This window comes from Humulus lupulus, chromosome 8 (assembly GCF_963169125.1).
Source record: "Humulus lupulus chromosome 8, drHumLupu1.1, whole genome shotgun sequence".
NCBI lineage: Eukaryota > Viridiplantae > Streptophyta > Magnoliopsida > Rosales > Cannabaceae > Humulus > Humulus lupulus.
The window spans coordinates 73,659,848-73,687,161 of record NC_084800.1 but is presented as its reverse complement, the minus strand read 5'-3'; the positions used below and the strand labels follow the sequence as shown (position 1 = coordinate 73,687,161).

Sequence of the window (27,314 nt, the reverse complement as noted above, 5' to 3'; positions counted from 1 at the left end):
TTATTAATTAAAATAATAGAAAATAATAAAATTTGGAGAAAGAAAGAAAATTGAATAAATATTTTTTATATTTAAAGAAGCTCTAAAAAGATCTATAAATGTAGATAACATTAAATTAAGGGTTTATACCTTTTTGGACCCTGTGTTTTTTTCCATTACCTGTTTGGACCATGTGTTTTGACAAATTACTTTTTGGATCCTATGTTTTGTAAAATAGAACCCTAAACCCGATTTTGGTCAATGTTTTCTCAACTAAAATCACAAATAATTTACCAAACTAACAATTCAGAACAAGAATAAAATCATTCTGCTTAAAAACTGTGTTGTTATATTCAATTTTTTCTTCATCAAAATTGAGTTTAGGGTTCTATTTTAACAATTTTACAAAACATAGGGTCCAAAAAGTAATTTATCAAAACACAGGGTCCAAACAAGTAATGGGGAAAAACACAGGGTCTAAAAAGGTATAAACCCTTAAATTAATAATTTCTTTCTTTATTTTAGAGCTCTTTTAAACTTTTTTTTAATTATTCAATTTTCTTTCTTTCTCTCTCCAAAGTTATTAATTTTCACTTTTTTATTTATTCTTTTCTATTATTTTAATTAACAAAAATGTTTTAAAATATAATATTTAAATAATGTAAAGAAAATATAGAGAAACTGATAAATTGTAAAAAAAAATATTTTGACTTAATTTTGTAATTAAAAATAATAATATGGAATTACATAGTGCTAGAACCACAACTTGTGTAGGGTGGTCAATAGCCCCTTAAAAAAATATAAGAAATCAATTTTTTTATATGTTAATTATAGAGTACTAGAAAACATAATCGAGTTTCGCTCAGTCTTTTGTAATGATTAAAAAATATTTTTTTAAAATTTTTTTGGGAGATTATCAGGTAGTGAGTCATTTTTACCCTACATGTACAACATGTTCTTTATATATGGACATGTTGTACATGTGGGTGCGACTTGACCTCAATTTTTATTTTATTTTTTATGATTATGTTCATTGTATAACGAATAATTAAAGTATCTAAAACAAAGTTCAAACAACTTGTTGTACGCATACTTTTATTTATATAATTATTATTATAAACTTTGCATGCATTTTTATAAAAAAGTCTTAATTATGTATAAATAAATTTATGTTTTGTGTAAGAGTTATTTTGGCTGATAATTTTAGACCTCATGTTCGATCAAAAAGTTAAAAATATGAATAGATAGATCGATTATTTAAACACTTTATTTTGATCGATTAACCGTTTTGACATTATATTTTTAAAAATGAACTTTTGGACTATGTATGTATTCAAAATGTTAAAAAAAATTTATAAAAAATAAATTATATATGTACATATTTTGTGTAAGGGTTCACACCATTTTGAACTTTCTATTTTAGCCAACTACTCGTTTGGACCATTTATTTTATAAAATTAACTTTTGGACCTCTTATTTTATCAAAATGCTAAAAATAGAAATATATAGATAGATTTTTTAAACCCCATGTATTTTGGTCGATTACTTATTTGGACCATTTATTTTTTAAATGGTAAAATAAATTATTAAAAATTTTGGACCTTATGTTTTGTCAAAATGTTAAAGATAGGAATATGTAGATAGATTATTTAAACCACATATATTTTGGTCGATTACTTATTTGGACCCTTTATTTTTAAAATGGTAAGCTAAATTATTAAAAAAATTCGAACAAAAAATTAGTATTGAATTTTTGGAAATAATATTTGACTAAAATAGAGTGGAACATAATATATTTTATTTTATATAATAATTTTAAAATTATTGTTACACCCAGATTTCGAGCTATGTTAAATATGACCTCGAAAGTTGGATTCGCAAATAAGTGGATTCATAAGGTTGGAAACATGCTCCAGGATTGAATGTCGAGCCTGCAGGACATAGACGACCTCGAGTATAGTGACCTCGAAGAATTAATGATCTCGAAAGATAGCTCTGGGGACGCTCTCATCTTCAGAGATGATTTCGGATCAGGGGTCCCGAGCTCGACGCACATACGATCTCGAAAGCCATGTGGCCTCGGGAGATGTTTCTAGCTCGATAGATGACGGGAAACCTGGGAAGCTAAAGCCTTAGAGATACGTGATAACCACCTTGAATATCTACAAGTGTTATAAATACGAGATGTAATCCTCATTTATTACTGTAAATCCTCTAAAATCGTGGGATATTATTTGGTCAGTTATACGTCTCCTGGTCTTCAGGGGACGTTTCCTTTTATATCTGATTATAGGCATTTAAAGCCATTTATTTTATTTACACAAAAAGAGTAACTACCCAAAATATGTGAGATAGTATTCTTCGATCTTCTCTATAAATAGAGAGCCATGCACCATTGTAAATGACCGAAATTCTGAACCTTGAGAGAAAACTCTGGAGAATTTCCAGAGATAATCCTGAGCTTAATAATAGAGACTCGTGGACTAGGCAGATTTAACTGTTGAACCACGTAAAAATCGTGTGTCTGTATTGTTTTATTTCAATTGGTCGTTATCAGTTATTGTTTATGTGCTCTTCTTTCACTGTTTGACGAAAAGCGGCGTCAACAATTATTTTATTATATATTTATATATGCATGCATGTTTCATTTAATTTATAATATTTTTTAAAAAATATCTCTCATTTAAATTTGTATAGAAAAAGTTGAATAAAAAAATGAGAAAAAATAATAAAATAGATAAAGTGATTTAAAATAATTTTAGAGTGCCACATCATCTCCTTGAAAATATAATAAAAATATATTTTTTATAGAAAAAGTTGAATAAAAAATGAGAAAAAATAAGAAAATAAATACAGTGATTTAGAACAATTTTAGAGTGTAACTGTTGACGCCGTTTTTCGTCAACAGTGAAAGAAGAGCACGTAAACAATAACTAGTAATGGCCAATACAAATATGATAATACAAAACACGATTTTTTACGTGGTTCAGCAGTTAAATCTGCCTAGTCCACGAGTCTTTTTTATTAAGCTCAAGATGATCTCTGAAAATTATTCAAGGATGAATTCTTCAGAGTTTTCTCTCAAGATTCAGCAATTCCTCTCTTTACAATGGTGCAGGACCTCTCTATTTATAGAGAAGATTGCAGAATACTATCCCACATATTTTGGGTAGTTACTCTTTTTGTGCAAATAAATCAAATGGCTTTAAATGTCTGTAATCCGATATAAAAGGAAACCTCCCCTGAAGACCAGGGGGCGTATAACTAATCAAATAATATCCCATGATTTTAGGGGATTTACAGTAATAAATGTAGACCACGTCTCTTATGGACAACACTTGTAGATGTTCAAGATTATTATCATATATCTCCAAGGACTTATTCTCCCAGGTCTCTCATCAACGTTCGAGCTAATGACATCTCCCGAGGTCACATGGCTTTCGAGATCGTTCGCGCGTCAGGCTCGGAACCCCTGATCTGAGGTCATCCCTGAGGGTAGATGCATCTCGGGAGCTCCCCTTCGAGATCGTGTGGGTTTCGAGGCTACCATATTCGAAGTCGTCTCAGCTTTGCAGGCTCGATGTCTAGTCTTGAAACATACTTCAGACTTTACGAGTTCATTCGCTGCGAATCCAGCTTTCTAGGTTACATTTATCACATCTCGAAATCTGGGTATAACATCTTGCCCCCTCAAAAGTATTTGTTCGAATCCTAAGAGAAGGAAACTTTTGAACTACTTTCTTCGGGAACCATACCGTCACACACTTGAGAATGGACACGCGTCGGTTGGATATTGCTCATTCATGGTACTTGAGTACCTTGGAAACCTGCCCATGATCATTCGTCTGCCACCTTTTTGGTACCATCATGTCATTGCCCCCTGACCGTTGGATTTCATGAGGATTCTGGCCAATGGCCCAGATTAATCCTTTTTATCACTTTTCTCCCTTTATATATTCAAGGTCTTCTCCTTCCTCTTATTTTACACGCATTAGAAAAAAAAAAAAAAGGACGAAACCAGTGGCCATCCCAGAAAACTTCGTTCTTGTACATGTTCTCTCAGCCAAAAAAACAAAGGACTTTCGGTTTGTTCGAGTCTGTGAGCTCATATTTGTAGCCTCTCCTTCAGTCAGCAATTTCTCTGCAATCACCATTATTGTGTAAGTGTCCAATCTTTGTTTTCCCTTATCCCAGTTTTTGTTCATATTGTTCTTGTTATTTCTGTGAATGTACTAGTTTATTTTCTTAGTACGATACGTTAGGGAATTTTTTGGCCGATAGGCTTTCACGTTCACGTCTCCATACTGGGCTTTCATCACTGGTTCCATACCCAGTTTTGGTGTTTGAGTAAGATCTCTTTTTTTTCTGGGTTTTAAAATTTTAAAAGACATTTCTTGTACACCAAGATATCGGGTACAAAACCTTGGCTTTGACAAATGCACGATACCCAAGGTTACCTTTTCTGGTTATCCGCCACTCTCTTTCCCCTGATTTTTGGGATTCTCACAAAAAAAAATTGTCTACTCTCCTCCCTTTCTCGTGGAACGCACGTTCTGACTCTTTAATAAGGGTCTTAGTATCGAGCTTGTTTTTTTCCTAAACTCCGAGCTCGTCCTATCGAGCTCGTATTCTTGCATGCATGGCCCTCACCATTTTTTCTTTCTCACTAGATGTCACAGAATCTGGAAAGACGGTGGGGGTCATTGCTGGCAATCCCTTACTCGCCAAAAACCCCGAGCCCGGAATCGTTGTTTGCTCGGAATCAACGTCGAATTCATGAGTACGAGCTTGCGCGCGAGCAGGAGGATATTCGAGCTCATTATCGCCGCCAAATAGACGAGGTCATAGAGAAGAAGAGGAGAACTCTTCGGGAGGCCCTTTATCCAGAGTCCAACTCAGGGCCTAGGCCGATCCCCCTCGACCCTGCATTAAAGGTCACCGTCGCGTATAGTCCAGGAGAACTTCAATTTTCATTGATGGGGGAGCCTTCTTCCTCGCAGCCGAGGAAAGAAATCTTCGAGGCCGAGCACTATTGGAGCTCGGTTACCTCGACAAGTCAGATAACTGACGTTCTGGCCCTCCATGGCCTTAGGTTGTCAAGTTCTTTGAAGTGTTGAGCTCCGTCCACTCACGAACGAAGCTGTTACGTTCCCGGGGATCGTGACAACAGGCTGAGATACACGGCATGGAGCCAGGAACACATGAAGGCGGGGGTGCTGTTGCCTTTGAAGTATTTTTTCAAGGACTTCACGGATTTTGTTGGGTTGGCTTCGTTCCATCTCAACACTAATTCTTACAGGGTCCTGTCAGCCCTAAGGTCGTTATACCACGAGCTGAAGTGGGAATGGCCTTCACCTCAGGAGATTTTATATCTCTTTTGTCTGAAAAGCAACCCCTCCCGAGCTCGGGGAGGAGATGGCTTTTACTATCTTTCGAGATATCCCAAAGAGGAAAAGGTCTTTGAAGATCTCCCTAATCATCCACCTGATTTCAAAAAAGCCTTCTTCTGGACAGATGGCCTGTCCCCGTCTCGATACTACTCATTCAGGCGGATTCGTAAGTATTCCAGTTTTCTTTATCTCTTTGCTCGGGATTTTAGCTGTAAGACCCATACTTAGTTGAAATGTGTCTTGCTTTCCAGCCAATTTTCAACGTCTTACTCCTGACGAGGCAATGAAGGGGCATAGAGAGACCCTGCTCCAACTTCCTCATGGTAGGAGGTCTCTCTTGTACATTTTACATGAAGATAAGCTCCGAGATTGCGGACTTTTGGGAGAGGGCCAGTCCACCTTTGACTGATCCAATAAAAAGTATGAACATTGGGATCAGGTGCCTTTGCCCACAGGCATCCTTCCTCCGAGGAGAGAGGTGAGGCCCCCACTCCCAGTTCGCAGAAGGAGTCCGCCATCGGGGAATGAGGCTAATGACGAAGCCTCGAGTTCAAACTCGGATGAAGGTAAAGCCATCCTTACCTCGAGAATGTGGTCCCCCACCTTACTAAAGCATAAACCCGATAGGTTAGTTTCATGCCCGTATGATAGATACCACTTCTACATATGGAGTTGGGTAGACGATTGTGTTCATAGGTTTGATAGTTGGCTCGGGAAGTATGACACCATGTATACTTCAGACGAGGTGTGGAACGGGATAGCTGTCCAATATGGGACCAACGATTATAGGGACCTTTCGAGGTTGACGTCCACCTATAGGGAAGGTACTCCCCCCGCCTCTTCTGAAGATGGGGAAATTTCATGGTCCCCGAGCTCGAGCTCGGGGGGGAGTTCCAATTAGGTTTCCTCTATCACTGCTTTGTATATCTATGCGATCTTGAATCACCTTTTATACTATTCCCTCTTTTTGTTATGATTCACATTGTGGTGTGACTGTGCAGGCAAGATGGACTCCGACCTTGACAACATCATCGAGAGCGGTGGCGCCAAAAGGAGTAAGCGCCCCAGGGCGGGGTCGCGAAAGGTGGATCGGCCTGCCAAAGTCCCCAAGAGGGCCGAGAAGACACCTCCTCCCCCAGCTCCGCCTGTTACCAATTCCATCACGGCGCCGTCTTCGCAGGTCGGTGCCTCAACCGTGGCACTGACTTCGCAGGTCGATGCTTCTATCACATCCGGGCCCCAACTTCCTGTAGTGGTTCGGCCGACACTCGGTCCACCTCCTAGAAAGCCTTATGTTTCTCGAACTCAGAAGCTGTCAGTTTCTACCCACATGGAGGAGTATGTAATTGACAATGCAGCTGGGTCCCATGGGTCTACGCTAGGCTCAGATGTTATGTCCCGAATCGACCACAGCTTTAGCAGTCTCGAAGATCCTCAGTGGCAATACTTGAACAATGCCCGAGACTGCACCGCCCTCTATGAGAAGAGTATTGAGCTTGCTGCCGCGGTAAGTTTTCTTTTACTTCTTAGTTATGATCACACCGACCTGGCGCTAATGACGGTTTTTTCTTTTGTCAGTCTCTTGCCTTTACTGCCCAGCTGAACTATAAGTTGAACAATGAGATCCATTCGAGCAAGTCTTATGCTCAGGAGGCGAAGGATCTCCAACTCAAAGCAAGTGATGACCTAAAGGCAGCAAATGCAAAGCTTGAGGCAGGAGCTAAGGAGCTGGAGTCCAAGGCATACGAGCTTGGGAAGCTGAAAGCTAGGCTCGAGGAGCTTGAGAAGGAGAATTCCAAGCTCGCAGAACTTGAGAAGGAGAACGCTCGGCTCCAGGAGGCCAACAAAAAGCTCAAAGAAGATAAGGCCGCCACCTTTGATATTATTGAGGGTGAAAAGGCTCGTCTCCTTGCTGAGTATAAAGAGAAGAAGGACCAGGTGGTTGATTCGGCCATGTACAGAATCTGGGCCAACAATGAAGACCTGGATACCAGCTTCTTAGGCCTTCTCGAGGCGAAGCTTCTTGATAAGTGGAATGCTCGGCTTGAGGCGGAAGAGGCTGCTCGGGAAGATAGTCATGCTATTCGTCCTGAGGGGTTCGGTGTTGCTGATGCTGAGAAGGCCAAGGAGACTCCTCCTTCTTGAATCTGATCTCGGGGAAATCTTATCTCGGGGCTGCGTCCCCTTATTTTTGTAATTACTTTAATTTATGCCCACAGGGCTGATACAATTTTTTTTTTTTTTTTTTTATAAACTTACATATGCTTTACATTTCTTGGCTCGAAATATTTTGCATATTTTATATGAATGAGTTTTTTATGTTTATTTCTTCATATAAACATAGTTGGGATTTAGGCTCGAAACTCGATGCATCCACGCATTGTTTGTTTGAATTATCCGCTTCCGATCTCGTTATTCATCAAGGTCGGATATTACTTTAACCATGAACTTGAAAGTACTTGTATGGTATGTAATGTGAATGGTTTAGTTATATATTATTGCTTAGTTACTTTTCCTCATCCTCGGTTATCTCCCCGAGGTTATGAGTTCGAAACTATTTTTCTTTAAGATATTCCAGCCTCGATCTCGACTTATTTCGGAGTAGGTTTAAATTCCAACTCGTCGATTAGTTTTAGCTGGTTTGTTCCAAACCTATTAAGTTTGCACATCTGGTTAAATCCAAACGTTATTATCTTTTGATAATTTGGTTGTCCAAACTATCTAAGCTCGCGTATCTGGTTACATCCAAATACTTTTATGTTTTTGATAATTCGGTTATGTCCAAACTATCTAAGCTCACGTATCTGGTTATATCCAAATACTTTTATGTTTTTTATTTTTTTATCTATTTTTCTTTAAGATATTCCAGCCTCGATCTCGACTTATTTCGGAGTAGGTTTAAATTCCAACTCGTCGATTAGTTTTAGCTGGTTTGTTCCAAACCTATTAAGTTTGCACATCTGGTTAAATCTAAACGTTATTATCTTTTGATAATTTGGTTGTCCAAACTATCTAAGCTCGCGTATCTGGTTACATCCAAATACTTTTATGTTTTGATAATTCGGTTATGTCCAAACTATCTAAGCTCGCGTATCTGCTTATATCCAAATACTTTTATGTTTTTTATTTTTTTATTTTTTATATCAATGGTATATATACCAACAATGCCCCCTTAATATCCTATGAGTGTGACCATAGGTTATTAAATTAAGAGAGATTTGCAAAAATAAAAAGAGATAACATATTGAACGAAATAGATCTTTATTTGATGGAATTCAAAAGCAGACAAACAACTATAGATAATCAATCATGGTTACAAGCAACACACTTCCTACACTACTGATAGTAAGGTCTAAGGTGTTCGCCATTCCATGCTCGCGGTACCAGGCTCCCATCCAATCTCGCCAGCTTGTAAACACCGGTCCGGATGACTGACTCTATCTGGTATGGTCCTTCCCAATTCGGTCTGAGCACACCAGCTGCCGGATCTCGTGTTGCCAAAAATACGCGTCTTAACACCAGATCTCCCACACTGAATCTTCGATCTCGAACCCTTTTGTTGAAATACCTGGTAGCTCGCTGCTGGTAGGTAGCGTTTCTTAACTGGGCCTCTTCTCGTTTTTCTTCAATCAAGTCTAAGGTCTCCTGGAGCTGAGTGTGGTTTGAACTTTGATCGTAAATTTGAGTTCGGATCGTTGGGATTTCGACCTCAATGGGCAACATTGCCTCGCAACCGTATGCTAGAGAGAACGGGGTATGTCCCGTTGATGTTCGAGCTGTGGTCCTATATCCCCATAGGACTTGGGGCAATTCTTCGGGCCACCGTCCTTTCGCCTCCTCCAACTTTTTCTTCAGAGAACTTTTGAGAGTTTTGTTCACAGCCTCGACCTGGCCATTCGCTTGAGGATGAGCTACTGCTGAAAAACTCTTTATTATGCCGTTCTTTTCACAAAAGTTGGTGAACAATTCGCAATCGAACTGGGTTCCATTGTCGAATACGATCTTCCTCGGCACCCCATATCGGCACACGATGCTTTTTACTATGAAATCAAGGATCTTTTTTGAAGTTATAGTTGCCAACGGTTCAACCTCCGTCCACTTCGTGAAGTAATCCACGGCGACTACAACATATCTTACTCCGCCTTTGCCAGTTGAGAGAGAGCCTATGAGGTCGATGCCCCATACCGCGAAAGGCCATGGGGAAGTCAACATGGTCAGCTCGGATGGTGGAGCTCGGGGAATTGTGGCGAATCTCTGGCATTTGTCGCATTTCTTCACGTACTCGAAAGAATCCGTTTTAATAGTTGGCCAGAAATATCCTTGGCGTATGATCTTCTTGGACAGGCTATGCCCCCCAGTGTGATCTCCGCAGAACCCTTCATGAATTTCTTCAATGATCTTCTTAGCTTCGGGCAGGGTTACGCACCGAAGTAACGGCATGGAATATCCCCTTCTGTATAGCTTTCCGTCCAAAATGGTGTAACGGGTAGTTGATACATCAACTTTCGAGCCTGGTTCCGGTCTCTTGGAAGGACTCCGTTCTCGAGATATTCAACTATTGGGGTCATCCAGGTAGGTTCTGTTTCGATCATACACACATCTTCCTTCTCTGGATCATTAATGCTAGGTGCCGATAGGTGTTCTATGGGCACAACATTCAGTTCTTCATTTTCAGCGGATGTGGCGAGTCGAGCTAAGGCATCCGCATTTGAGTTCCGCTCGCGAGGAACCTGTTCGATTGTATAAAATTCGAAACACTCCAATGCGGATTTTGCCTTCTCCAAATAAGCTGCCATTCTCGTGCCGCGAGCCTGGTATTCTTCCAAGATTTGATTTACCACGAGCTGGGAATCGCTGTAGCAATGTACAGCTCTAGCTTTGAGCTCCTTTGCTATACGAAGTCCCGCGAGTAAAGCCTCGTATTCAGCCTCATTATTCGACGCTTCAAAACCAAATCTCAAGGCAGAATGAAATCTGCTCCCTGCGGGGGTAACCAAAATGACCCCTGCCCCCGCTCCATTTTTGTTTGATGAGCCGTCGACGTAAAGTTTCCACAGCTCGTGGGCCGGGGTTATTACCTCGTCGTCGGCTATGCCAGTACATTCCACTATAAAGTCTGCCAATGCCTGCGCCTTAATGGTCGTTCTCGGGTGGTAGGGGATCTCGAACTGTCCGACCTCAACTGCCCATTTAAGAAGTCAACCTGAAGCTTCTGGCTTAGACAAGACTTGCCTAAGTGGTTGATCAGTCAACACATGGATGGGATGCGCTTGGAAGTAGGGGCGGAGTTTACGAGATGAATGAATTAGACTAAGCGCCAGCTTCTCCATCAGGGGGTATCTTGACTCTGCCCCCAGTAATATTTTAATGATGTAGTAAACGGGTCTTTGTACCTTCTCTTCCTCTCGAACGAGCACTGCGCTTAGTGCGTGTTCGGTGGTTGAGAGGTATAGGTACAGAGTTTCTCCCGTTTTAGGTTTTGACAGGACGGGTGGTTCCGCAAGGTGCTTTTTGAGCTCTTGAAAGGCCAGCTCGCATTCCTCCGTCCATTCAAATTGCTTACCTCCTCTCAATAAGTTGAAAAATGGAAGACCACGATCCGTAGATTTCGAGATGAATCTGCTTAGGGCTGCCATCCTGCCAGTCAAACTTTGGACATCTTTGTGCCTTCGAGGTGAGGGCATGTCAATCAGGGCCTTGATCTTTTTGGGGTTGGCCTCGATTCCACGAGAGTTCACGATAAAGCCCAGAAATTTTCCTGAAGACACCCCAAAAGTGCACTTCTGAGGATTTAGCTTCATGTTGTATTTCCGGAGTACGCCGAAGCACTCTTCGAGGTCATCAACATGGTTCTTGTTGAGTTGAGATTTGACAAGCATGTCATCGACATAAACTTCCATGTTGTTTCCTATTTGCTCTGAAAACATCATGTTCACGAGCCGCTGATATGTGGCCCCAACATTCTTGAGCCCGAATGGCATGACATTATAGCAGTATAGCCCCTTATCCGTGATGAAGCTCGTATGTTCTTGGTCGGGGGCATGCATGGGAATCTGGTTATATCCAGAATAGGCATCCATGAAGGACATCAGGCCATGCCCCGCCGTGGCATCCACGAGCTGGTCAATCCCTGGCAACGAAAAATAGTCTTTCGGGAAAGCTTTGTTGAGATCTGAGTAGTCAATACAGGTTCGCCACGTCCCATTGGGCTTTGGGACCAACACCGGATTGGCTACCCAGTCAGGGTAAAAGGCATCCCTAATGAATCGGTTTGCCTTTAACCTGTCAACCTCATCCTTTAGTGCTTTCTTTCTATCTTCGTCCAGTTGTCTTCGCTTTTGTTGCTTCGGGGGGAAGCTTTGGTCTATATTCAGTGCGTGGCTTGCTATATTTGGACTTATTCCCACTATGTCTGAGTGCGACCACGCGAAGACATCCTGGTTTTTCTTCAAAAAGCAAATTAATTGCTATTTTGTCTCATCTTGGAGGTGTTTTCCGACCTTCACCTTTTTTGAGGGATCGGTTTCCTTGAGCTGAATTTCTTCGAGCTCCTCTAAAGGTTCGAGGTCAACTTTCTCCTCAATCCTTGGATCAATCTCTTCGTCAATCTCTAAGACCGTTCCGTCTTTGTTTTGAATGATGGCGAGTGCTTGTGCGCTCGTGTGTTTCTTTCCTCTCAAGGAGATGCTGTAGCATTCCCTCCCTGCTAATTGATCTCCCTTCAATGTTCCGACTCCGCTAGGGGTTGGGAACTTAACGGCTAGATGCCTTACTGATGAAACTACCCCCAGCCCGACCAGGGCGGGTCTCCCGAGCAGCACATTGTAGGCTGATGGTAAGTCTAATACCACGAACTCCATCATCTTGGTTGCCGAGACTGGGTAGTCTCCCAAGGTCACGGGAAGCTCGATGGATCCCATGCAGGCAGTCCCTTCTCCTGAAAAGCTGTATAAAGTAGTTGCACACGCTTTCAGATCGCGAAGGGAGAGTCCCATCTTTTCGAGGGTTGCTTTATAGAGAATGTTGACTGAGCTCCCATTGTCTATGAGAACTCGGTGGACCCTTTTATTGGCCAGCTGGAGAGTGATGACCAGAGGATCATGGTGAGGAAACTGGACATGGGACGCGTCATCCTCAGTGAAGGTTATTGGTTGTGTTTCAATCCTCTAGCTTTTTGGAGCCCTAGGTTCGGGTTCATAAGGAGACCCATCCCCAGTCTTTAGCTCGTTAACGTATCTCTTTTGGGCATTCCTGCCTACTCCTGCAGGATGAGGCCCTCCCGAGATGGTTTTTACATCCTCTCCATCTATCGGCGAGGGCCTATCCTCTTCCCGAGCTCGGGAATTATTGCTTTGTGCCATCGGAGGCACGGCTACTCTCTGGCTCGCGGCCGCCTGACTAGTACTCTGGTTTTTGACGTATTGCCGGAAGTAACCTCTTGAGATCAATCCTTCGATCTCGTCCTTCAGTTGTCGACATTCATCAGTTGTATGCCCGGTGTCTCTGTGAAATCGGCAATACTTACTGGAGTCCCTCTTGGATTTTTGATTTCTCATTGGGTCCGGACGCCTAAAGGGGACCTGGTTTTCATTAGCCAAGTATATGTTCTCCCGGGACTCATTGAGCTCGGTGTACACTCTATACACGGAGAAATATCTCTCCCCTTTCTTTTTCTTTCCTCCCTCGGCTTTGGGGTTACTCCCTTCGTTCTTTTTCCTCTTGGAGGGGTTTTCTGCGACAGGCTTTGGAGCTGTTGGGTCCGCCGAGGTTGAGGCAGAGTTGACGTTTATCGTTGTAGTTTCGGGCTGGGAAGTCACATTAAGTGTCGACCTCACTTCCTTTACATTGACAAACCTCTGCGCTTGTCTGTTAAACTCGGTTATGGACCTCACTGGTTTTCTTTGCATGTCGTCCTAAAGGGCACTCCCCGGCATTATGTCGGCTTGGATAGCCATTAGGTGCCCACTGTCATCCACGTTCCGAGCTCGGGCGATTTCCAGGTTAAACCTTGTTAAGTAACTTTTTAGTGTTTCGCCCGGCTGTTGTCGAACGTTAGTTAAGGTTGATGCCTCTGGTCTGACCCCCATCATTGCTCTGAACTGATTCTTAAAGTCTTTAGACAACTGCTCCCAAGAAGTTATTGAGTGTCTCTTATATTTTTCGAACCAGCTTTTGGAAGGTCCTGTCAATGATGCTGGAAACAACATGCATCTGAGCTCGTAACCCACGTTACTGGCTCTCATTATGGTGTTGAACGTGCTCAGATGACTATACGGGTCGGTCTTTCCTTCGAACGTTGGGACGTGAGGGATCCGAAACCCTTGAGGAAATGGAGTATTGGAAATATGGGGAGCAAACGGTTCGAGCTCCTCGTCAGAGTCTTCATATCGATCATTCTCTTGCTCGTTTTTCAAAAGCCTAAAAGCTTTTTCAAGCTGGTCGATTCTTTCTTGGACTGGGTCCGCAAGAGGCACTGTCTGGAATCGGTTGTCATCGATCATAATCCCAGGCTCGCGTCTCCGCAAGGAATTTCTACGCCTATTCAAGCGATCCCTCAGGTCCGGATTTATTGGGTCACCATTACCCCGACTTTGATTTAGGTGCTCTCGCAGGTCGGGACGATTTCTGCGATTTCCAGTATTCTTACGACCTCGGTCATGCTTGCTGACCCACCTGGTATCTCCAGATTCATTACTGGTAAAACTCGTCGCCTGGTTATTTCGTGATGGATTCTTTCCATGTCGCCTCGTCTCCGCCGTGCGAGCCGAGATGTTTGACTTTTTTCAGATGGGGCGCCTCTCCGCTCCTGGAAAGCCTCCCCGTTTCCTTGTCTTCCTCCCGCACGCCTTTCGCCCTAGTCTCGAACGGATTGAGCATTCCTGCGGGGGGGCGAAGGATATCTTACAGGTGATGGAGGAAACCGTATAGGCGACGGTGGCTGCCATCCATGTCGCGGCCTAGACGGTCCAGAATTTGCCCGAGATGGGTCGGTCGCATTTGGTGCGCTCCCAGGTATCTGAGTCCGAGCCTCTGCAGGGGTTCGGTTGTTCTAAGTTCCTGCAGGTACTTCCACAGGCGGGTTAGCCGGGGCCCGAGCCCGAGTACTCCTCTGAGGCCTAGGTGGAGCGGATGGCTCTGCTGGTACCGGAGGTTGAGCCGGCCTCCTTGTGGCAGCATCTTTTTGTGGACGCCCACGGGGTCTACGGGGAGGAACGTGTACGTCCCTTGGAGGAGGGACTTGGTTTTCGCGTGGAGGCGGGGGCTGAGCCACCTGCGCCTCTGCGGCTATCCTTGCCAACTCCTCATTCCGTTTGTTGGCCTCTGCCAACTGCTGCTTCAATTGCCGGTTTTCAAGTTCCACAATGGGAACATACCGCTCAGGATTGTAATACATATCCTCATCCCTTGGTGGAGCAGGTGGTCCCCGGGAATCGGAAGATCCACTTCTTTCTTCAACATCCGGGTTTTCCATTGGTTGTTTCCCAGGACGTCTTGGATAATTCTTTTCGGGTGTGTTGTGATTATTAGTGGCCATGACTTTTTCAGGAATGAATGCTTAAGGCTCTCAAGGAAAGCACCAAACCGTTGACGCCGTTTTTCGTCAACAGTGAAAGAAGAGCACGTAAACAATAACTAGTAATGGCCAATAAAAATATGATAATACAAAACACGATTTTTTACGTGGTTCAGCAGTTAAATCTGCCTAGTCCACGAGTCTTTTTTATTAAGCTCAAGATGATCTCTGAAAATTCTTCAAGGATGAATTCTTCAGAGTTTTCTCTCAAGATTCAGCAATTCCTCTCTTTACAATGGTGCATGACCTCTCTATTTATAGAGAAGATTGCAGAATACTATCCCACATATTTTGGGTAGTTACTCTTTTTGTGCAAATAAATCAAATGGCTTTAAATGCCTATAATCCGATATAAAAGGAAACGTCCCCTGAAGACCAGGGGGCGTATAACTAATCAAATAATATCCCATGATTTTAGGGGATTTACAGTAATAAATGTAGACCACGTCTCTTATGGACAACACTTGTAGATGTTCAAGATTATTATCATATATCTCCAAGGACTTATTCTCCCAGGTCTCTCATCAACGTTCGAGCTAATGACATCTCCCGAGGTCACATGGCTTCGAGATCGTTCGCGCGTCAGGCTCGAAACCCCTGATCCGAGGTCATCCCTGAGGGTAGATGCATCTCGGGAGCTCCCCTTCGAGATCGTGTGGGTTTCGAGGCTACCATATTCGAATTCGTCTCAGCTTTGCAGGCTCGATGTCTAGTCTTGAAACATACTTCAGACTTTACGAGTTCATTCGTTGCGAATCCAGCTTTCTAGGTTACATTTATCACATCTCGAAATCTGGGTATAACAGTAACATCACCTCCTTGCTACTTTCCTTTATATAAATACTAGATTCAAACAGCGTGCAATACATGTTTGTGTAGTTTTGTTTATAGAATTTGTTAATTAATTTTATTTAATTTGTATTGTCATATAAATAAACAATATTATAAATAAAAGAACTACATAAGCATATTAAAAGAAAAATTAAATCATAACATTGGTTATAGTTTTTTTTTTTAAATATATATAATATGTTAACCATTTTAATATTATGTATTATATATTATTGTTACAATGATATTTTATAATTTTAAATTTATATTAATATAAATATTAAATATCTCGTCGTAAATATTATAATAATAATTTTTTTATAACATTTAAATTTATATAAATATAATTATTAAATATCTAATTTTATATTATATATTATTATAATTATAATATTTTATAACATTTCAGTTTAAATTTGAATTTATATTAATATAACTAATAAATATGTATTTCTATTAGTTTTAAAAAAAATATTCCGTTAAATATTTGAAATATTATGTTAAAGTTAATCAAACAAAAAGTTAAAACTAATAATTTTTGTTATTCTATATTAATTTTATATGGAAGAGATATAGATATATATATATTTTCAATTAAATTATTTATTTATTTATTCTCGTCTAAGTATTATATCATATTTATGCACAAACACATAACAGTACTCAAAATATTCAAACTAGTTTCACGTACCAAATGAATCATGAACGTATGAAGCCAATTTTGAACAATCTCAGCCGTTCATTGTTTTTGGATTTTGACATTATTCAACCAACCAACCAACCAACCATGGATATACGAAGACGTATACTGTAATAATGTAGATCACATCAATTACAGCTAGCTAAGAAAACAACGATGCACTTTCAATACAAGGACAAATACATAGATAGAGATCTTGAAACAAAACCATGAATATATATATATATATATATATATATTTTAAAAGGAAAATATTAATTGAAAATCACATGTGTTTTTCTAATGTTAATTAGCCAAAATTGACCTTTAAAAATAATATTTGAAGTCATTAAATTTCTGCGAATGCCTATGGATACCAAAGAATAAACCAAATGACCTTTTTAGAATTGTTTTATTTGCGACAAAAGAATAAAATTAATCAAGAATACTCAAAATGTTTTTTTTTCTTTAATTAATCTTGAAAAAAAGGAATAACACATTATTTTTGGTACGAAAATGATTGGATTAAACACTAGCATTGACCCTTGAAACAGGTCACAAACAAAAGAGTCTAATAAGAACTTGCTTACTTTCTCCATCACTGATCTTTCAAAGTATCATTTTCTCAAGGAGGAAATAGATATATAGATGAAAAAGCAAAAGAAATTAATGAAATCCCACAAAAATAAATAGATTTTGTCCTGATTAGGCACTTGGCATTGCAGCAGTGCCTGCTGACTTGACACAAGTGGAGACCACACTGTCTATTCTTTCTTCTCTACACTTCCAAATAATTCAGTTAGTTGCCACTGCAGCTGTGCTATTATTATCACCACACCACCATTAAATGGTATAACCAACCCTGTTACCAATCAATTCATCATTAAATTTAACTTAAAGTAACTAATGGAAACAGATGAAAACAAAAGAGTAGAGATGAGCAATTTCAATATGACCATTTGGATTGTTCCTGGTTTTACTTGTTCCTTTCAATCTCTTTTTGTACACTAAATCATAACATTTTTTTTCCCACTTATGACTGAGAACCCTCAAGGCTTCCATGATGTGGAATCAACTGTCATGGATTCTCCGAACATAAGGGGCGGCCAGGAATCGACGGCTGCAGTTAAGTTGCAGAAAGTTTACAGGAGTTACCGCACTAGGCGTCGGTTGGCCGACTCAGCCGTGGTTGCTGAAGAGTTATGGTAAGTGAAAGTGAAACTTTCTTTTTCAATTTGATCTTTTTTTGGTGAGGAATGATGGTTTTGTGCTGTTGTTGTTTTTGGAGGTGGCAAGCTATAAATTATGCAAGGCTTAATTATAGTACAGTTTCGTTTTTCGATTACCATAAATCTGAAACACCAGCCTCGAGGTGGAGTAGGATTAGCTTGATTGCTTCAAAGGCATGTTACCAACTTCTAGAACCAGAAAGTTACTTCTTTGAGTCTTCTTCGTTTGTTCTGTTTTAGAGCTATGTTTTTGTGAAATTTGCCTGTTTTTTTTCTCTTTCAGATTGGGAAAGGATTATGTGAGGATTCTAAGGCACAAAAATTAGCTTTCCAACATTGGATTGAAGCTGTAAGCTTGTAATTGAAATGTTAAGCTGTAAGCTGTAAGTTTGTAGTGACAAGTGACAATGGTGATGTGTTGCAGATAGATCCAAGGCATCGGTATGGTCACAATCTGAAAGTTTACTATGAAGAATGGTGTAGAAGAGATGCAGGGCAGCCATTTTTCTACTGGTATGTACACATTTTGTCAATAAGTACTTTTGATTCAGTTTCTTGTGATATTTGTAAGGTAGGATTATCGGATTAAGATATATAACAAATATAAAAGAATAAATGGTCAAATTGGATATGAAGTTATAATTATTTTGCATGGAGATAAAAAAATTGAGTATGATAAATTATCAAGTTTTTTAATAGAATTGAATTATTTCATTAGATTAGGATTGAGATAAGAATTATTAATCCTTTTCTCATCTTTGGTACTAAGTACTAACTTAGGAATAAGTACTAACTTAGGAATAGGATAAATAATCCAAATTCCCAAAATAATTATTAGATACAAGCAGCGCTCACATGCACCTTGTTAGCTTAGTTTTATTTATAGAATTATATTTATTAAATGTGTATTATTGTCATATAAATTTCAAACAGATAAACAATATTATATAGGGTTCATACCTTTTTGGACCCTGTGTTTTGTTTAATTACATGTTTGGACCCTATGTTTTGACAAATTTCTTTTTAGATCTTATGTTTTATAAAATGATTAAAATAGAACTCTAAACTCAATTTTGATGAAGAAAAAATTAAATATAACAACACAGTTTTTAAGTAGAATGATTTTATTTTTGTTCTGAATTATTAGTTTGGTAAATTAATTGTGATTTTAGTTGAAAAAACATTGACCAAAATCGTGTTTAGGGTTCTATTTTAACTATTTTACAAAACACAGGGTCCAAAAAGTAATTTGTCAAAACACAGGGTCCAAACAAGTAATGAGAAAAAATACAGAGTCCAAAAAAGTATAAACCCTATTATATATAAAATAATGACATAAATATATTAAATAAAAAAATTAAACCAAAACATTGTTTATAATTTTTTTTAATATTTATATATAATATGATAAGCTTTTTAAGCATAAATGATAATATTTTTAATAAAAATTAAGATTATGTATTATATATTATTATAATGATATTTATAATATTTAAATTTATATTAATATAAGTATTAAATATCTAGTTTTGTATTAAATATTATTATAATATTAATTTATAATATTTGAATTCATATTAATATAATTCGTTAAAAAATAGGATTATATAATATTATCATAATAATAATAGTTTATAACATTTAAATTTATATTAATATAATTATTAAATATCTAATCTTGTATTATATATTATTATAATAATGATATAAACGGAAAATACTATTTTGGCACCTATGTTTTTCCGAATACGTGATCAACCCCTGTGTTTTGTTAAATGATAATTCAGACTCTATGTTTTACAAAATGTATCAAAATATTTTCAATTATAAGATCAATTCTCGGGTCTGTTGACGCCGTTTTTCGTTAAACAGTGAAAGAAGAGCACAAAAACAATAATAGATAATGGCCAATTACAATAAAACAAATCAAACACACGATTTTTACGTGGTTCAGCAGTTAAATCTGCCTAGTCCACGAGTCTCTGTTATTAAACTCAAGATTATCTCTGAAAATTCTTAAGCATGAATTCTTCAGAGTTTTCTCTCAATGATCAGAATTTCGGGTCCTTTACAATGGTGCATGGCTTCTCTATTTATAGAGAAGGATGCAAAATACTATCCCACATATTTTGGGTAGTTACTCTTTTTGTGTAAATTAAATAAATGGCTTTAAATGCCTACAATCAGATATAAAAGGAAACGTCCCTGAAGACCAGGAAACGCATAACTGATCAAATAATATCCCACGATTCTAGGGGATTTACATTAATAAATGAGGATTATATCTCATATTGATAATACTTGTAGATATTCAAAGTGATTATTGCATATCTCCAAGGCTTTAGTCTCCCAGGTTTCCTGTCACCTTTCGAGCTGGAGACATCTTCTGAGGTCACTCAACCTGTTCGAGATCGTATGCGCGTCGAGCTCGGGAACCCTAATCCGAAGTTGTCTCCGAAGATGAATGTGTTCCTCGAGCTATCTTTCGAGATCATGAACTCTTCGAGGTCACCATACTCGAGATCGTCCATATCCTGCAAGCTCGGCATATGATCCTGGAGCTTGCTTCCAACCTTATGAGTCCACTTTATTTGCGAATCTAACTTTCGAGGTCATAATTAACATGACTCGAAATCTGGGTATAACAGGGTCGTTAGTGATGTGATGAGTTCAGAGAAGTGGAGAAAGTCGCCGACGAGCTGAGAATGAAAGATTATATTAGAAATTTTTTGACCAAAATTGGCTATAAGGTACTATTTTGATTCACTTTGTAAAAAACATGGTCCGAATTGTCATTTAACAAAACACAGAGGTTGATTGCGTATTTGAGAAAAACAGAGGGGTCAAACAGGTATTTTCCTTATTTTATAACATTTGAATTTAAATTTACATTAATATAATTATTTTATATGCAGTACTATCTTATATTAAATTTTTATTTGTATTCTTATTTTTATTAAGAAAAAATCTTCATTTTTTTTAAAATTTAGCATTCTAGCTCCCCAAATTTATAAAATTTGTATACAATACCCCTTGGTAGAGCTGTAAATGTGGGCTGGCCCGGCCCGACCCACATTTTCGTGCCTCCGATAAATTCGGGCCGAGCCCATATTCAATTCGTGCCGCATTTTTGAAAGAGTAGGCCTAGTACGGCCCATGTTGTGCTGTGTCGGGCCAGCCCACTTTATTATTGCCAAAAAATGTGAGGATGGAGAATTGAACCATCCACCTCCTCTTTAACCATCAATTGACTTACCACCAAACCAAATACATTTCTTTGTTTAAATTATAATTTTAGATATTTTTATATACTTTTTTATAATATTTTATACAAAATTATATCAAAGATAATTATTAGAATTTTAATACCTACTAATAAATGCTAAAAAATTTAACTCACAAATCTTAAAATAAATTAATATAATTATAAAAATATAAACATTGAGAAAAATAAGACTTCTATTATCATTTTAATTTATTAATAATTGAAAAATAAAAATTTATTATGATTATTAATGTCAAAATATTGGGCTTTTTATTGTGTCGGACTTTCGGACTAGTTTGTTCGTGCTTTCGTGTCGTGCCAATTTTCAATTCGTGTCGTGCCTGGCCCATGCCCATATTTTTCCGTGCCGTGTCGTGCTCGTGCCGGTTTCGTGCCGTGCTAGAAAGCCCGGCCCGTATTTACAGCTCTACCCCTTGGTGTAAATCCTAGTTTCTTCCTTGCTAGCACCGCATATATTTAATATTTTTAAAATTTTATCATATAATAACATATATTAATTATAAATTATTCCATATGCTTTATATTTATGATATTAATTGTAATATGATAATATTTACTATTATATTATAATTTTAATACATATACATATATCTTTTTGCACCCCAAAAAAGGGTGTACTGTACACCTATCGAGTTTTCAGTACTTGAATGATTTTTAGCTTAATTTTTATTTAGTATTCGTGTATCTTATAATTGTTTATCCTATAAATTTTCAAAAAATTCGAATAATTTACAATAACAAAAACAATGTTCAAATAGTTGGTTGCACGTGAGACTTTTTTTTTTTTTTCATATGCGGGGAAAATAACCCGTTTAAACTCTGTTTTTGATACTATAATTCATTCGAAATTTTTTAAAAATTTGCAGGATATTCTAAATAACTATAATATACACAGTCATAAAAAAATTGTGTCAAAAATCATCTAAATACCAAATACATGAATGAATGAAGGGTGCACCATAGAAGTTCTATATCTTTTTTTAATAAATTATTATTTTTGTGTTTTTATATTTATAATTTGTGTTTATATATATCTTTAAAAGATTTAACCATTAATTGTAGTAACGTGTGGTGCGACTTATTGCTAAAACAAGAGTTTATATTTTTTGGACCCTGTGTTTTGTCTTGTTACCTGTTTGGACCCTGTGTTTTGTAAAATGTTTCAAATAGACCCCTAAATCTAATTTTGATGAAGAAAAAATTGAATATAACAACACAGTAATGATTTTGTTTTTGTTTTAAATTGTTAGTTTGGTGAATTATTTGTAATTTTGGCTCAGAAAACTTTGACCAAAATTGAGTTTAGGATTCTATTTGAACAATTTTACAGAACACAAGATCTAAAAAGTCATTTGTCAAAACACATGGTCCAAACAGATAATTGACAAAACACATGATCAAAAAATGTATAAACTACTAAAACAAGGATAACAGTTTTAATCCTAATTTGTAGATCGGTGATTATTCACTACACAATTTCAACGGGCTAACACTCAATATTGCATACTTTATTTTAAACTCCATTAGTATATGACGTGACATGTAAATTTTATTCAATTTAGAGTATTATTAGCATTTGTCAATTTTCAAAGAGCAAAATCACTAAGAAAAAAAAACTCAATGAAGAAAAAAGAGCAACAATAACAAACAAATTGAGACAATACAGAATTTTTCAAAAAAAATAAAAAATAAAATTGAGACGATACAGTCATGATCCATAAAAATGTAGAGACAAAAATGACAAGAAAACCACCAAGAAAAGTCACCAATACTGAACAATCTTCAAAGCAAGACAATCCACCGGTTGATTGAAAATGCAGAGAAGAAAAGACACTTCTTCCAACAACTACGAAGATTCCAAGGAACCAAAAGCAAATGATTAGAAAGTAGATGCACGAAGAATCAAATTCTAACCACACAGAATCCCAATGTGTATGATAATTAAGCAATCTCAATAGCAAAAATATCTACAGCCAATTCCCCCTCAAAATAGAAATTGTTCCCAATTATAGAAGTAATAACCTTAACCCGACAGGGAAGAGGAGAATATAAATGTACTGATTTAATCCAATGAGCCTTGCGAGCAGCATGGCTCAGCCATAAGGCCAATTAGGCAAAATTTTAAGACCCATAATCTTTTTTTATGAGAAATAAAGACAATTTTTAAAAAAAAAAATGCCTAAAATTGTATGGAAATAAGGCCCCCAAAGAAAAATCTTCTAAAAATAGGGCTCCAAAATATTTTTTTTCTAAAATTAAGGCCCAATTTTTGTTTCTTCTAAATATAAGGCCTCCAAATTTTTTTCGGCCCAAGGCCTTGTTAAGCCGGACCTGCTTTCGAGATAAACAAAGAAGAATATTACCATGAGAATTGTCCATGCAAGTGCAACCATTTTTCATTAAAAAAATTCATTTGACATCACAATCTACAATTCCTTCCTTGCATCCAAGCCCAAAATAGAAAAAAAAAAAAAAAAAAAAAACCTCTTATTAGTCTTTTACTCGGACAGACATGCATGAGTCCACCAGTGTTTTATTGATTTTTCAACCGATTTTACACTTAGGTTAGATTTAAGAATCTCTGTAAAAATCTAATGTGATGGAGGGATTTGTATTTTGTATGTGTATTTTTGTGCAGGTTGGATGTTGGAGATGGGCATAAGGTTGATCTAGAAGATTGCCCAAGACCAAGGCTACGCGAAGAGTGCATCAGATATCTTGGACCGGTACCAAAACCAAACACTTTCCACCATATTAAGCACCAAAATTTAATATTAAACATAGTTCAACAGTTTTAACAGTTGAGGAAAATAACTTTAAAACATTTTTTATAAATGCATATATAAAAAGCCAGTTTTACACCATTCACTACAAATTTTATGTGCTCTATACTCGCATTTGATGATCTAATATAATATATTACATAGCAGTATTAGCTTTCATCATTGTTAACTTCAATTCAAGATGAAACACTTCTAATAGCATAATTAGCACTAGCTATTTGTATCAACTAAATATTCTTGACTTTTTTCTGATGTTCTGTGTAATGTTCTTCATGAAATAAGCAAGAGAGAAAAGCCTACGAGTATATCATTACTGAAGGAAAAATAGTGCACAGACTAACTGGAGAACTCCTTGATACTAAGCAAGGCAAGCAAAGTACAAAATGGATTTTTGTAATGAGTACCTGTAGAAAGCTTTATGTTGGTGAGGTATGGTATGAGTTAAAATACCATAATATTGGTTAGGAAATTTTCCTCTTCTTACAAGACTGATTTATGCTTTATCTCTATTTCACTTTCCAGAAAAAGAAGGGATCATTTCATCATTCCAGCTTCCTTGCAGGAGGAGCCACCTTGTCTGCTGGAGGGATCATAGCAGAATGTGGAAGAGTCAAGGTACAAAAGATAGTAAAGAATAGCTAAGCCTGATTTTATAGATGAAAAAAATTGCCCCAAAGAGAATTTCATTTTCATTTTGTGTTTTAGTGCTTAGTATCAAGGAGCCTGCTAGCAAGCTTTTAGGCCTCTAAATCTACTCCCACAGTTGCTTCTTTAAGCTATTATTAAACATGTACAAGTATACTTATTAATGGAAAGAAGGTAAAAGAACAGAATAAACAACTGTTGCTGAACTTTCCTGCATCATTATGAAACTTCCTTGGATAACATAGAGTGATTTTCTTTCTCTGTTAAATTAAGATGATTCATCAACATACATGAAACTTAGAAGTGTCAACTTTTTTTCAGTCAGTATCAGCCTACAGTGGTCATTACCGTCCCACTGACATGAATCTCAGCAGCTTCCTCACATTCCTTGAGGAGAATGGAGTCAACCTTGATGAAGTTCAGGTACAAACTCACATGTAGTCATCTGTAAAATGAGCTACCAAATCACCAGAAAGTCATTGATATTTACTTCTACTCATCTTGCTTTAAACTTTATTGTTAAGTTCAGGTAATGTCAACCATTGAGGATAAAAATAACTATGATACTAGCAAGTCAGCTCGGCGAGGACATACGTTACAACGCATAAAAGCTTTTAGCTCACGCTCATTTCGTGCTCCAAGGGAGGCGGTAAAAGAACAAGCATCTGAATCTTGTAAATCTGGTAAAGCAAGCAGAGTTAGCAGTTATACAAGGATGTTGTCAAGTAGTCTCCGCCAGAGCACTCAAACACAGGTTCCGAAACAAGAAATATTGCAGAGGATCAAGACCAGGAAAGAAGCACAATCCTACCAATTAGGCAAGCAACTTTCTTTGACATGGTCGAGTGGAGCCGGCCCAAGAATCGGGTGTGTGGCCGATTATCCTCTCAAGTTAAGGGTGCAAGCAATGGAGTTAGTGAACCTTTCACCAATGCAGACCCCTGCAGCATCAGCATCCGAGCCATTGAAAGTTTCCACATCCAAATCGTGTAGAACTTGCAGAATTATGTGAGCTCAAATGACCTGATTTGCGCTCTTACATTGACTTCAAACGGTTTCTAAATTATAATTTTTTTTCATTTTCTTCATCATCTTAATCATTTGTTCAAATTGCCAGCCATAAGCATTCTTACCGTACGTTCCCATTTTTGTAAGAGACATACAGAGATTTGACTATATCAATAATCAAAGTACTTAACAAAAAAAAAAGAAGAGAATTTCCTACTAGTGGTGATTGAAGGTGACATGCTATTTCATCAAATACATTTAACCATTACCAAGAACATTACTAACTTCCTCCTAAAAGTCTTTCAAAATCACAATTTTATACTGCTTATTGTATTTTTTCAACACTTTTGTACCAATTTGTTAGATATATTTAATATAAGTTTTATATGGTGCGAATGATAATTATTATATAGAGATATTTTCTAAATAAAAAATTTCTTTTAAATTGTTTGGATATCAACAAAAAAATATTTTTACGAGTAAATTAAGAATAATAGAAATGATTCTAGAAAATAAATTTTCAAAAGGTGGAATCCAATTTCTTAAAAAATACTATAAATTAAAAAAAATCTTTTTATTTTTTATGAAATACTTATAAATATATATTTAAATCTAAAAGTTAAAAGCAACTTAAAATAAATTAAATAACTAATATATTTATTAATTAAAGGGTAATTAGCTTTTTTCCCCCCTCAACTATCACCACTTTCAACATTTGCCCCCCGAACTATTTTTGTATGTAAATTTTCCCCCTGAAAAATTTTAAGAGCTAACTTGTAGAGTCCAAGAACTTTACTTAGCTAATTGTTTAGTAATATTATAGTATGTTTAGTGTTATCATTGTTACTTTGGATTTTTGGTTCAGACCGGGAGTTATTTGGACACTCATAGTAGTACTTATAGATTTTCTAAGTTTAACCTATAGTTTAAGAATATTAAGTATAACCTAAGGTATGATTAATGTGACTGATATTAAGGATTATATTATTATATTATAAGGTTTAGACATCAACCAATAGGATTTTAAGCACATGTTTTGAATGGTAATTAAGGATTAAGTATTTTTGAGGATTAAATTAAATAAGGGTAAAAGTTTGAATGTATAGGGTCAGTCAGCAGCTTTGAGCACGTTGAGGGCTTAGTCAAGGCTGTTTACTCCATTCAAACTCAGCTAAAAATGTGTAAATTCGTGTTTAAATATTCAGCGTATACCGATATATCGCAGCTATAGGGGGCGATATATCGCAGCACGTAGATACGGAAAACACGAATCGATGCACGGTCGCCTCGGGAACAAAGGTCCAGGCGATATATCGCCTATAGGGGGCGATATATCGCCTCCACCAGCATGAATTCAAATACTTTTGAATTCTTTTCCCTTCAGCCATTCAAACTCCTTCAACAGTCCAGCATCTTCTGAACGAGTCTTCAGCCTCTGCTGAACGATTATTCAAATGATTTTCACCTAAAAAGCCATTATTTTTATTCAAGTAAAATCAAGATATTTTCATTCCCAAACTCTATAAATAGGACCTAGTACCCAGCCATTATTCACCATTTGCTCTAAGTTCAGAGGCTGCTAGTGTTAAGTGAGTGTGAGAGTGTAAACACTTGGTTTGGGGAAAAACTATAAGCTTAAACATCATAAGCTTATCAAACACTTTGGGAAGTGAGTGCTATAGTATTTCGGTGGATGTTAGATTGATCTTGCAATCTTTGAGGTAAACCCAAAACTCTAGTTCTTTTCTGTATTTTTATGATATTTCCTTTCTCAAAACCTTCTACTCAGTCCCCTAACCTTATTCTTATTTTGGTTAGGGAATCCAAGCTTTTAAGCATATAAGTCGGTAAGTATGTTTTCTATGGTTTAGTCTTTCCATCTCTTTCATTTCATCTCCTTTCTTTAGACT

At 37.5% G+C, this 27,314-nt stretch overlaps 1 protein-coding gene across 1 annotated transcript; it reads left to right on the top strand.

The window, feature by feature from the left end:
- The first annotated feature begins 17,316 nt into the window (after nucleotides 1–17,316).
- LOC133797797 (IQ domain-containing protein IQM3-like) lies at nucleotides 17,317–25,611 on the top strand. Its single transcript, XM_062235847.1, has 9 exons — nucleotides 17,317–17,658; nucleotides 17,742–17,856; nucleotides 17,966–18,031; nucleotides 18,107–18,195; nucleotides 23,607–23,694; nucleotides 24,034–24,180; nucleotides 24,274–24,366; nucleotides 24,718–24,819; nucleotides 24,926–25,611. The coding sequence occupies exons 1-9, from the start codon at nucleotides 17,489–17,491 to the stop codon at nucleotides 25,406–25,408; spliced, it is 1,353 nt and encodes a 450-aa protein (XP_062091831.1). The 5' UTR covers nucleotides 17,317–17,488; the 3' UTR covers nucleotides 25,409–25,611.
- The last annotated feature ends 1,703 nt before the right edge of the window (nucleotides 25,612–27,314 follow it).